Source organism: Colletes gigas, unplaced genomic scaffold, assembly GCF_013123115.1.
Source record: "Colletes gigas isolate AHSC1104 unplaced genomic scaffold, ASM1312311v1 Colletes_gigas_Sc00009, whole genome shotgun sequence".
Taxonomy (NCBI): Eukaryota; Metazoa; Arthropoda; class Insecta; order Hymenoptera; family Colletidae; genus Colletes; species Colletes gigas.
This window is the reverse complement of record NW_025106638.1, coordinates 6,199,084-6,212,921: the sequence shown is the minus strand read 5'-3', so window position 1 is coordinate 6,212,921 and position 13,838 is coordinate 6,199,084. Positions and strand designations below refer to the sequence as shown.

Genomic DNA, 13,838 nt, shown 5'->3' with positions numbered 1-13,838 from the left:
AGACACGAAGACCAAATTTCTTCGCATCATCCGACGTTCTGTTTTTCGCGGTACTTTCAAGGTAAAAATTTGTACACGGGATGTATTGTGTTTCTTGAATAATTCGAGAATCTCTCGTTCTACATTCGATGATTCGTTTAATCGTAGCGGCTGAACGCTGTGCATCTCGTAACGGTCACGAAGCATCTAGATTTGGGAAATAAAAAAATACGGCTGTTACGCCAATGCGTAGACCGACAGGTTGCCGTTCCACATTCTTCTTTGTACTCGCCCGTGGAAGGATGTTCAATGAGTCGATGGCCTTGACCAACTGCTATAGCGACGTGCATATCCGGAAATGCCTCGATCTCGCTTCACGAGATCCTACAATGCCGAAGGGTCATCTAGCTATGATAGAATAGCAAGTCCATCGTGATACTAATGGAAGAAGTTTTGATACTCTTGTTTAAAATAGCTATGTTCTAATTAAATTCGTTAAAGGACCCCTAGAATTTATAGTGCCATTAAAATTTCGAAAAAGAGTTGGCAGCTCGTGAGCATACACGTCGATCGCGATGTTATCTGGATCGAGAGACGATTGAATTTGTTTTCGACGAATACGATCCTGAAAAAAAAGTTCATTCGTGCGTGTAAGTCGAATAACCATGTACCTTCTCCTTCCAACCCTCGTTGTAGGACAAAACCAGTTCAGAGATTACGTTGTATCTGGAAAGTGACGATTATATTGGAATGCCACGACAGTTACAATCATGACCAACGACTGTTCCGAGAGACGAGGACACAAAGAGCTCGCCGTCTTCGTCCGTTACGAGCGTTTCCCGCTATCTTCGCTTCTATCTTCGGCCAGTCATGCGTGCGCATGCGCAACGATCCGTCCGCGTGCAACAGCATAAATACTTTTTTTCTTAACCGTGGAAAATCTCTTCTTCGTTTTGATGTTCGTCGAGAAATGAATAGAACAAATTCACCGATCGCTAATTTCAACGTAGCACGTAATTCGATGAATAACTTAACCTCGATCTTATCGTTTTTTTTTGTCAGTATAACCACATATTCTCATTTCGGACTGTAGACAAACGTATAGTAGTGGTTTTCAAAGTGGAAAGGAAGGGGGGCTTGGAAGGATGCCTTGCGATTTAAAGGAGGTACGACGTATATTATTAATACGATCAAAAGCTAGTTAACAAGGTTGTCTATCGTTTTTATTCGTTGCTCGGGAATAAAGTTCGACCGACTGTGGTTCGTAGCGAATGTTTGAAAGCGCCGAGAGAAACGATGCACACGTATGGGGTTTCTTGGAGTGTGATTCGACGTGGGATGGCTCGCGCGTACCTTTGGTGGTGACGAGCACAGGCACGTAGCTCCTTATACCATAGCGCGGGTTCAATGTGTTCAGTTTTGCTATGACCGTCGACTGGTCGCGAGACATCCCTGAAACAGGTCTCCAGTTTTGAATCCTGTACGGTTCGTCGTTGCGTCGAAGAAGAAACAGGATACCGCGATGGAGTTTCGAACGTTTATCGTAAGTCGCAAAAGTTATTCGATTTTCTTTTACATTATTTTACGCCTGTTTTATTTTCTACGTGAAGCGCGATTTTTTTTTTTTCAAAGTTAACAGAGATACCGAATAAGTGTGTTCGTTACAGCCACATCGATAATTTTAAATCGCTGCAGAGAATGTAGGTGTAGATCTAGAAGGTGCACATTTATTCTTTGATTTTGTATAGGCTCTTGGTACATACAATCACACAATAATACATACAAATAAGTTTTGTAAAATATTCGATTTATCTGGGACACGTGTAATCATTTTCAAAACAAATTAATTCTGTGTTAATTTATCCGTAACTTTTAAGTTACACTAGTCGTTAGAATAATCGACGGTTGAATTAGATGAAGTTTGAATCATGTAATTGACGGTACAATGTTATTAAGTTCCGTAATTGAAATACACTGTATAATAATTGAGCTAGCACAACCTTGACTTGTAGATAAATGAATGCGCCTATTAGCGTATTATTCGTAGACAGTTGCGGTCGAAACGTACAACTTTAACGTGTCTCGATTAAAAATGCCCATTGTTAGCAAACGAACATTAAATCTTGAATTTCCATAATTCGTAAAATGCGCGGGAATTTTAAACGAAAGGTAAATGGGAGGGACCCGATAAATTCATTACTCTAATGCTGGAGTTGATGCTTATTATAGAAATGTCCCGTATTCAGTAATCGCTGGGAACCGGTATAAAGTAATACCGTTACGCAAATGCGTAATAAACGTCACGTCGGGAAAAGTAACCTTTTTCGTCTTTTTAAACGCCGAGCGTAACGCGACCCATCGGTCCTCGCTCGAGTCAAACGCGCACGCCTTTTCAAAATACAATTTTCTCCCCCCCAAAAAAACGAACACCCGGCACGAAAAAAATTGCCATCGCCAATTTTTTCAACACAAAATTAATTAGAAAATTAATCGAAGATTCGGAAAATTATTTGGCCCGAGTATCACGGATTAATTGTAAGATTAATTTTACGCGTTACGCGGTTATTTTTCTGGTAAATAAATCTTGTTGCCGTGCCGTACTTATTTTTATAAACGTATATTATCTTAACCGTAAAAACTATTATATAATCACGTTTACGATGAAAATAAACAATGCTTGTTAATTCTCGAACCATCGTGCTTTTTATTTTTCTCGAGTACGTATACCAGATATCGCATGTAATGTAGATCCGTCTCGAGATTAATTATAAAATTAATTAAACATTTATGAGGTTACTTAGCGGACGTACGTATTCAAGACATTACGCGCTAGCAATTTTACACTTACTTACGGATTAATTATACGGTTAATTAAAAATTTATTAGTACGTTTTGTTTTATTGCTCGTCCGGATCGAGTAGAAATCTTAATAAAATAAAAAATCCTAGAGTTTGTAATTTAGGGAATCTAAAGAGAAAACTCATGCAACCTAATTTGTTCGAATTGTTGGAACTATGATATCGATAGACGTTTATCTTAAGTATAGTCTTACATAGACGAATTGATACTAACTTGACATGCGAATCAAAATTATATCACCTATAAACGATGCTTCTGCTATAACCGTATTTTGATTGTTTAATTTACTGAGCTCGATTAGCATCGATTTCAGATATTTTCGCTATTCGGAACGACTAACGTTCTAAGTTGTTGCAGCATCGAAGTGCCGTGTAACGATGTACAAAATCTCCATGCATTTTTAGAGAATGAAATAACGAGAACGAAATAACCATTGGTGCTTAGAAAAAAGATTAGCAAAAGCGTTTGATAGGCGAAGGTTTCTCAGGTCCAATAATCGTACTGATTTTTATCCTCGAAATTCCTGAGCGTTAAAGAGCCGAAAGAATGTAACGGCCAGCGAAGCGACGCGCACTCTTAGTGGGGCAGCCCAACGTGCAAGACTATAGTCTCGAGTATTAATAGTCCACGGAGCGTGGACCGAGTACCGTTAAGGCCGAATACGATACGACGTAACCCTTACTAACGGGGAATGCCTTGTAAGATCGAAACAAGCGTGTAGCTGATGGATCATCGACAAACGCGGTAGACCAAACGATCTACAAGCTTGTCCCTTACAAGGGAAGGACCCCAACTGTTCGACTTCGATTTTAACGGGTATTTGCGAGGTGATAGTATACAGGGAGTCCGACCACCCCTGGGGAAAATTTTAATGGGGGACTTCAGAGGCCAAAATAGAACGGAAATCAATGATATACATTTCTTGATCGAGGCATCGTTAAAAAGTTATTAAAAAATTAAATTAAAAAGTTTCAAATCATTTTGGAAAAATTATTTCCGGTTGTGGGGGTCAATTACAATCATTTTTGGTGAATACAGATACCTCCGAAATCCTACGCACTTTCGAAAAAAAAAATCGAGAAAGTTGGCAAAGTCGACAAAATTAAAAAGTTTCAAATCATTTTGGAAAAATTATTTCCGGTTGTGGGGGTCAATTACAATTAATTTTTTTGAATAGAGATACCTCCGAAATCCTACGCACTTTCGAAAAAAAAAATCGAGAAAGTTGGCAAAGTCGACAAAATTAAAAAATGTCAAATCATTCTGGAAAAATTATATTCGGTTGCAGGGGTCCATTACAATCATTTTTGGTGAATACAGATACCTCCGAAATCCTACGCACTTTCGAAAAAAAAAATCGAGAAAGTTGGCAAATTTTTCGACAAAATTAAAATATGTCAAATCATTCTGGAAAAATTATATTCGGTTGCAGGAGTCAATTACAATCATTTTTGGTGATTAGACACACCCCCGAAATCCTACGCAATTTCGAGAAAAAAAATCGAGAATGTTGGCAAATTTTTCGAAAAATTAAAAAATTTCAAATCGTTCTGGAAAACTTATATTCGGTTGCGGGGGTCAATTATAATCATTTTTGGTGAATAGACACATCCCCGAAATCCTGTGCATTTTCGAGAAAAAAATTCGAGTAGGTGAACAAATCTTCCGACAAAATTAAAATATTTCAAATCATTCTGGAAAAATTATATTCGGTTGCAGGGGTCAATTACAATCATTTTTGGTGATTAGACACACCCCCGAAATCCTACGCACTTTCGAGAAAAAAAATCGGGCATGTTGGCAAATTTTCCGAAAAATTAAAATATTTCAAATCGTTCTGGAAAAATTATATTCGGTTGCAGGGGTCAATTACAATCATTTTTGGTGATTAGACACACCCCCGAATTCCTACGCACTTTCGAGACAAAAATTCGAGTAGGTAGACAAATTTTTTGACAAAATTAAAAAATTTCAAATCATCCTGGAAAAATTATATTCGGTTTCAGAGGTCCATTGCAATCATTTTTGGTGAATACACATACCTCCGAAATCCTACGCACTTTCGAGAAAAAAAATCGAGAAGGTTGGCAAATTTTCCAAAAAATTAAAAAATTTCAAATCGTTCTGGAAAAATTATATTCGGTTGCGGGGGTCAATTACAATCATTTTTGGCGGATAGGCACATCCCCGAAATCTTACGCATTTTCGAGAAAAAAATTCCTTACCGAAAATCTAATGTGAGGTTAGAAATGGTTCCCCGAAATTTCATGCGTATCTTTACAGCATCATAACTCCTGAACGGATTGGCCGATTTTAATGTTTCGAAAGGTAAACAACACGTATTTTGGTGAAGAATATGTAGAAATTGCAAAAATGTTCGAAAAGTTGCTCCTTGACCCCATAAAGTGAGAAAAACCCCATAACAATGGTCCAATTTTCAAACGACCGTAACTCCTACAATTGCGAATGAAATTTTTCAATGAAACTTTTTTCTCACATAGAGCTCATGGGTAGCTAAAAAAAAGTATTAGACAACTTTTCTGTAGGGCGTCAAACAAAGTTGTTAAAAATCAAAAACGAATTTTTAAGAAAAATCGACAGGGTGCTTAAATTTTTCGGCGAAAAGAAAAACTTTCAAATCATTCTGGAAAAATTATTTTCGATTGCGGGGGTCAATTACAATCATTTTTGGTGAATAGACATACCGCCGAATTCCTGCGCACTTTCGAGAAAAAAATTAGAATTTGTGGACAAAGTTGACAAAATTAAAGAATTCATAAGGGCTTGGAAGGCCGAGAAAGATACGTAAAAAGAGTGCTTTGACAAAAGAAAAGTGACCTTTTAGATGATATTATTGTGCGCGCCGTCTTTCGCCGACGAATTTCACGAAACGAAGCCCACGAAGCTGATCGAAGACGAATCGAACACAGAATCGAACGAGCCACCGGAAGGATATTACGCTTTCGTAAAGTCGCCCAATGCCGAACCACCAAAAGTGAGGCCACCGCCTTATATAGACAGCGACAAAGAGTGTTATGGTACGCATTTCAAACTTGTGCCACTTATTTCATCAAGGTCACGTCAAACTCGCGATCCAGACTCCCAATTCTAATTAAAAATACGTCTGCTGGACGTTTGGATCGACGCGTGAATTATGCGAACAATTTCAGATACGGGCAAGCAGGGAAAAGGCTTCGTCTCTGTACACAACATTTGCGGGGATCTGAACAAGGGCTACATCCCACGAAATCCGATGAATCAATACTTCAATGGATCTTCGTATCCTTTGTAAGCATAAAACAACGTCATTAACGAAACGACCAGGGACAATGCAGAGTCGAGCAAATTTTATTCTCGAATAACGAATAAGATGAACTGAAACGAGACTAAACGCGATATAATTTTGATAATATTTGCCTATTAATATCAATCGTTTATCGTGACTCGTTCAATACGCAAATATAATCCAAATTTTTAATCGGAAGAATCTCACAAATATATTGGTGAAAAATAAAAAATAACAGTTTCACATTTTTCTGTTTTTAGTGCTTTGTTGAAAAATCACACCCTCAAGTTCTTGAGCAAAGCCTTGCCCATACTCAAAACTGACGATTCCCTGCCGAAGGTCGCCACGGTTCAATCATATTCGCAAAATTTGTAAGTACGCATTCATAAACACTTACCACAGTTTTAAGGTTTTCGATGAATGAGAAACTGCAGAATTATTTCTTTCTCGTTGTAATAAAAACGACGACGCGTTAGAGTTTTAATAGCTTTATTTCAGGACGCTTGGTATACGTGTGTAATTTTATGCGTGAACACGGGTTAAGAAGCGTAAGGACAGCGTTTTTTGTGCAATGCAAGCGATAGTGGGGTGGATAGCTGGATGAGTCAGTCGATAAAAATTTCTAGACACGTGCAAAAGTTTTTTTTGAGAGAAAAAAAGTTTGTTTAATTTGTTTCGTATTACGATATATTTGTAACCTACCTGTTACCTTAAGGTGACAAAAATCTTCCAATTCTCCAACACTCGATTATGCGGTCGACCCTCGTCCTTATCAGGATAATCGAAGGACCTGTTGCATGAAATTTTCTATAATGTTACCTCGAAGAGGGCCCACGCAACGATAACGGAAACATTGATATTTATTACAATATAAACACGAGAAAGCTTTGACGCATCGTTGGCGCTTATTATAACAAAAAAAAAAACGTTGTTTCTTCGCCGCAGCGTCGAGACTGACGAAAAACGTAGCAGAAACAAACGATCCTCCGAGGAGGTTAGCCTGGACACTCTGCGTAACGGACGGAAATTCTGCGAAAATGGCGAAGGAGTGTAAGTACGAAAACAATGGCGATAATAAAGCGAAATAGAAATTACGGTCGGCAGCTGGTTACGCCAGCTGGAATTTTGTGTTTTCGATTCTATCATCGATTGTATCATCGATCGACCCTGTTCTTTTTATATTCAAGGGTCTGCATGTTGTATAAAGCCATACAAGGCGAGCCGCTGGCTACGTCGCCGGTCGAACGACGAGACGAGCCGCCCACCCCCGAATACCGTCAACGAACACCGGCGCAAGAAAAACCAGAGTACACCGGCCCACCGACTCCTTGTCCAGCCAAAGTGGAGTACGCGACGCCCGTGTTCGCCAAGAACTATCAAGGAGTCTGGCGCTACGTGGTCCAGATCCCTTACGAGGGTTACTTCACACAGACCATCGAAGTCACCAGATGCATGTAAGTCAAATACACCGTACTCTGTTTGCATCGTTGCTACTAACCCTTCCGGACCTGAATTGAATTTTAGACGTGGTCATTGGTTAACTTGTTATAGAAAAAATGTGGGTAATTATTTACTTCAGAGGCCTCAACTATGATTTTGATTCTGATATTTTCCTATACATATAAGCGCCGCACGGACTTAGTTTAATTTGATCTCAACGTCGCGCGCATAAGTACCACCCAGTGAGGTTATATTAGGTTAGGTTTGGCTAGTTAACACTAGAAAGACTGAAACTATATACCTATATTGCCCAAAAGCAGTCAAAATGACTGCATTGTGAAAGAATAATTAATGTGTAAAGAAATTTGTTTAAAATTAATTTTTAATATTAGGTTATAATATTATGAATTTAGGGCGCAAAAGAAATAAAATAAACAACTTGTTAGAACAAGTATCACTGCATAAAGATTCGAATAACAAGTACTACTTTAGCTTATTGAGAGACTGCAATTTATCAAGTATACGCCCAAATCGACAATTTATCATGTACTTGTATGTTATCATGTGTTGGTAATCGAAAAAAAATGAAAACTGTTATTTCAATACAAAGTCGAACTGGTCATATAAGAAATTTACTCAATTCAATAATAAGAGTCATTTGATTATTTAAAATTTTTCAAGCAGTCAAAATGACTGCTTTTGGGAAATATAGGTATAACACATATATATACCGGAAATGAAGGAGGGGAGAGGTAACTACAATTATTAAACGCATTTATATGTTGTACAAAAAGTCACAAAATTCTAAGAAATTGTGTCATTATATACATAATTGTTTTTCTAATTGAAATTAAAAAGCAGTCAAAATGACTTCCTTGGGCAACCTAGTGTTAAATATCCCCGAGGCAGCCGATCGTGCGAAGTCGAGGCCCCTAATGTAAATAATTACCGAATTTTTTGTTGAAATTTGCCGATCGTTTGAATCGTTCGATTCGAATTTATTTTCAGGCAATCGAGGTGTCATTATCTGGACGGTGGTTGTTTGTCGTCGCCGCGGTGGACCAGTCTGCTCGTGGCGGAAATCTTCTATCCGGACACGGTCCTGGAAGAGAACCAGAATTCACGGTTCACCGGGCTCAGAGACACCGCTGGATCGCCGCCGCCCGTTCACGATTTTCAAAACTACCAACAGTACTTGCAGAAACGCGCAGGCGAGAACGAGGCTCGTAACAACGCGGGGTCGCAGCAACATCATTGCGACGGAGTCGATGAGATGGGCTGCTTCCAGGTAATCGACAAACAACCGAAATAACGATAGCTTGTAATCCGAGAAGGGCGATTCTGAAAGCACGGTTAAAGGCGTGTGTAAATTGATAGGTAATTGTCCACAGTCACTGTCCGTGGACAAGCGAAATGCAAACAACGGACAAAACAGAGAATTTTGGAGGCTGTACGCAAAAAAAAATATTTATTCACGGATATTGTTCCTAGTTCTTTAATTTGAAGTGATTAACTATACAATACAATTGTAATTTAAATTACAAGGTTACGCCATTTTTTGATCGTATACTGTACCTGGGAATCGCCGAGGAGTGCCTGCAAACAGTCGTCTCTCTATTTGGACGAAGTTAGGACAAACTGTAGATCGTTATCTGTTGGCTGCAAACAGTCTGTCGCGGGTTTCAAATTTCAATTCTCAGAAACGAACCGAGCTATGGATGTCGACCTCGTGCATGTCCTGGCCGAATTGTAGAAAAGGTCAAGAAACGAAGGTTAAATAACAATAACACGATGTGATTCGTCTTTCCATTGTCTCGTCGATATTTGAGCCAGGATCGGGCTACGCTGCGCGTCGAGTTTCGTGTTTAAGGGAGTCCAGTCCTCGTAGTGGGAATGAATAGCATTTCGCTTATCTCATTGTCAGACTCGGCGGACCGTTTTACGTCTGCGTGCCAAAAGCTCGCTAATTTTATTGGGTTGGATAAGATAAGTTCATAGCGTTTTTATCAAAGAAAAAATACAGGCACTCAAATTTTTCGTCAAATCCCATTAAACGAAGATGATTGAGAATCGTTTTATCCTCCAGAATTCTCCTTCAAAAGTGTTCTGAGACGCTCTTCGTCGAATTTAGAAGGTCTTCCGCTGCGGGGCGTGTCGTCGACGTCAAAATCGCCATTTTGAACTTTGCAAACCATTTGCAAAGCAGGTGTCGAAAATGTTGCTTTTTACCTCCTGGATGTTCCATTTCTAAGCGTCAAAAGTAATAAAGAATCAACTTACTCAAAAAGACGATCAGCACAGTTTTGTAGAGCAGAAAGAGCTCTATCGAATGAATATTATACACTTTGTCAAACAGCAAAAAATCGTTACAAAACAAAAGAAAATATAAAAACGCTACGAACTTATTCCCCGACCCAATATTTATCGACGAGCCGGGCAGTTCTTAACCCCTTCCCGTGCTTTAACGAGTCTTGACTCGTGATGAAGATTTTGGCCCAAACATGAATATCACGAATCAGACTCGCGAACAGAAAGTCGGCCCAAACGTAAACGTCACGAGCTAGGCTCGCGGACAGCGAATCACGATCGTGATTGAGTTTTAGTTCCTATCGGTACGCCACAGGGGTCGGGCACGATTCTTATAATCCCTGTTGCAAAGCAGTTCAGTATCAGTCTGGTCTGTTTACCGCGCGCTGACACCTATAATTTCGGCCAGGATTTCGCCGAGGTAAATGGCACGGGAAGTGGTTAATAGGATGAACGATTAATAAAAATTTTGCAGCAGGGGAAACCAGGGCTAGTCGACCAAGTTTTTTTTATGTATCTAATTTTTCTAGTGTCGTGTGAGGCCGATCCAAAGTGAAATTAACCTGGATATGTTCGTGGTTATGTTTCAGGTAAGATTGTACTACGATTGGTTCTTGGTGCCGGGCAGCTGCAAATGTTGGCGTCCCGACTACTTCAATCGGTATGTTCGTCGAAGTGGGTCTAACGTTGAGTTGTGATCGTAGCGACGGAAAGGTCAGACCACGGAAACCGTGTCGAGGATGAAAGAAAAAGAGACCGACCGGTTTCGAGTAAATTTCGTTCCGGTATCCGAGTGAAACGCGGGATACCAATAACGTCCAATAATCAATAACGATAAATCTTTTTCAATTCGCGCGTAATATTCGAAGAAACGGTCGATAAGTTTTGCGTAAAAATACGAGTATCGGTTTTTTTTCTTGAACTTGACTATTTCTGTTGGCTACGATTATAGTTACAGATTGCGATTGATAAGAATTTTTAATAGCAGAAAATCACGGTTAGAATTACAGAATGTAATCGTAATCGTAATCCGTAGCAATTACATATTGTAATTCTATTCGAGTCGCACGATTAACGATTACAAAATATAACCGTTAATCGCGATTGCAGCAATTGATTGCGTAACAAATTACAATAAATTGTAATTGTTGAATAACCAACTCTGTTTCCGTGTAACGTGCGAAAGACTAATTTTCTCACTGCTGATTCATTAGGCGTAATTAATTCGCGATATGCCCGGGAACGGAACGGCCTGGACGCGATTAATATTATACTAGCTTTAATACGAATGTAATACTTAATTGTATTGAATTTGCAACATTGTGCACCTTAAGACTGAAGAAGTACCGTTGTCGCGAGCGCTGTGAAACGCATGCGTATGCATTTTACATCGACGCGCGTTGTTACTAAGTATTTTGTTTTTCTTTTATAATTAATGTTTCCGCGCAAACCGTTTCGCATTTATACAATGCGTTGTTCAATCAATACGATAGAATATATAATATTTTATATTTATCGTTGTACATGTTAATTTCAATATTAATACGAAAATATTGCGAAATTAACTAGAATTTGTTATTCGAAAGAGAAGGACGCTCGAAAATAATATTTTCCTGTTATACTGTATTTGAAATTATTTAATATTATCGAAGATTCGAAGCCGCGATCTTCTGTGTTCAAAAGTCGGATCGAAGGTTTCTTCCGATTGTTTTCTTATTTCCAAATGACTTTCTCCACGAACATGTTATTCCTTCCATTTAACAAATAAAGCGGAATGTGTGCAAATTGTTTGCACGAATTGTTTATAAAATATTACATCGAAATATTTTATACAGGGTGTTCGGCCACCCTTGGGAAAAATTTTAATGGAGGATTCCAGAGGCCAAAATAAGACGAAAATCAAGAATACCAATTTGTTGATGGAGGCTTTGTTAAAAAGTTATTAACGTTTCAAGTTCCGCCCGTGTTGAATTTTTTTCTCGAAAATGCACAGGATTTCGGGGGTATGTCTATTCACCAAAAATGATTGTAATTGACCCCCGCAATCGAATACAATTTTTCCAGAACGATTTGAAATTTTTTTTTTCCGTCGAAAAATTTCACACCTTTTCGAATTTTTTCCTCGATAGTGCGTAGGATTTCGAGGGTATGTCTATTCGCCAATAATGACTGTAATTGACCCTCACAACTAAATATAATTTTTCCAAAACGATTTGAAATTTTTTTTTGCCGTCGAAAAATTTCACACCTTTTCGAATTTTTTTCTAGAAAGTGGGTAGGATTCCGGGGGTATGACTATTCACCAAAAATGTTTGTAATTGACCCCCGCAACCGAAAATAATTTTTTTAGAAAGATTTGTAATTTTTTAATTTAATTGTTAATAACTTTTTAACAAAGCCCCCGTCAACAATTTGATATTCTTAATATTCGTCTTATTTTGGTCTCTAGAATCCCTGATTCAAATTTTTCCCAGGGGTGGCCGAACACCCTGTATATAGTATTTGTAACTTTGAACGCGAACGTTGGAAGATTGTCTACTGACGCGTATACACAATTGAAACTCGTTTCTCAGGGCAAAGTGTGTTTCATGTTCGTTCGTAAAATGGCATACGTTAAACTTCGAAACTACCCAATGTAAACAAACGTTCTTTCATTTTTATAAAGTTACGGTAAACTAACATACAAACTAGCTACATTTTAAGGATATGTATAAAACTGTATTTCCTTTTCCATTTAAATTATTTATCATGTATATTTATAACGCTGGTACCGCGCGGTAAATTTATAATGTACCGAGGAAATTGTTAGACTACGTTCACGTATCTTGTACTATTTTTCGAGATAACACAGACGATTAAATGGTTAATAAGAGCTATAACAATAAAACGCATAAAATAATCGTAAGAAAATAGTTATTTTTAATTTTTTTAAATATGTAAATGCCTCCTCTCTTCATTCGGAGACGTTTATACGAACAAATAAGTTACACTTTCTATTTGTAATTTATATTTTTCTTCCTATTTAACAGTCGTTTATCCTCTATTCGTCGTTGAAAATTTTTACCAAAATAATATTTCATGTCTGTATCATGTAAAAGTACAAACGAAAAATCGATGAAACTAAGCCCCCCTCCCGTACCTCCTAATTTGCATACTGAGAGAATTTACGCGAGCTATACATTTCAGATCTTAGATAATCAAGCTCCGCACGCGAAGACATTCGCTATAGTCAACGAATCTTGATTCAACGACACCAAATGCGAACGGGCTCTAGAAAGTTGAAAAATTTCTAATTTTCGACTAGGAATTTCAGACTGTAGATTTTTCACTTTTGTCCATTGCTCGTCGCGCTCAAAATTAGGCAAATTTTATTCCCAAACAACGAATAAAATTGTTACGACTTCGCTCGCACGAATATCGATTTACAAAAATTCATTATCAGATTCTAATTCTGCGCGAGACAGTTGGTTTACGAATAAATCTATAATATGGATTCGTTATTCGTGGCTAAAATTTGCCGACCCTGGCCACGCTGTGCCCGATTCGGTTTTGAAGGTTATGTTGCCACGGTATGCGTTTGGCAGTTGGCGTGCGATATTTAAATCCGATGCGACCCATTGGAAATCGGGAATAGACGAAGGAATCCGTATAGAAAGAAATTTGAACAAACTGTTACGATTAAATGCACGAGGTTCGAAGAAAGTTGCGTGCTACGGAAGTTAAATTGAAAAACGAAACGAGATTTCGTGCGCGGCCGGTCTGATACGTGTTTCACGCAACGATGCACCGTGTGCAAAAACGTCCATAAAAGAAAAATGCAGCGAAATCGAAGTTTTTAAAATAATAATTACCGCTTATACGAGTTGCAATGCCATTTGATAATACTTCAAACTATAATAAACGACAGAAGTTAGCGAAAAAAAACTGTATCAAAATTGACCGATTCTTGGATATTACGACATACCAC

At 38.3% G+C, this 13,838-nt stretch overlaps 1 protein-coding gene across 1 annotated transcript; it reads left to right on the top strand.

Annotated features, from left to right (window-relative positions):
- The first annotated feature begins 1,408 nt into the window (after positions 1-1,408).
- LOC122397306 lies at positions 1,409-10,720 on the top strand. Its single transcript, XM_043396416.1, has 8 exons — positions 1,409-1,522; positions 5,684-5,876; positions 6,009-6,126; positions 6,385-6,495; positions 7,070-7,174; positions 7,312-7,578; positions 8,573-8,852; positions 10,462-10,720. The coding sequence occupies exons 1-8, from the start codon at positions 1,502-1,504 to the stop codon at positions 10,567-10,569; spliced, it is 1,203 nt and encodes a 400-aa protein (XP_043252351.1). The 5' UTR covers positions 1,409-1,501; the 3' UTR covers positions 10,570-10,720.
- The last annotated feature ends 3,118 nt before the right edge of the window (positions 10,721-13,838 follow it).

Excerpts from the sequence above, each read along its gene's own strand:
- LOC122397306 (XM_043396416.1), top strand. The coding sequence starts at position 1,502 with ATGGAGTTTCGAACGTTTATC. Across the intron at positions 6,127-6,384 it reads AATGGATCTTCGTATCCTTT|TGCTTTGTTGAAAAATCACA; the intron begins GTAAGCATAAAA and ends TTCTGTTTTTAG. Across the intron at positions 6,496-7,069 it reads CAATCATATTCGCAAAATTT|CGTCGAGACTGACGAAAAAC; the intron begins GTAAGTACGCAT and ends TCTTCGCCGCAG.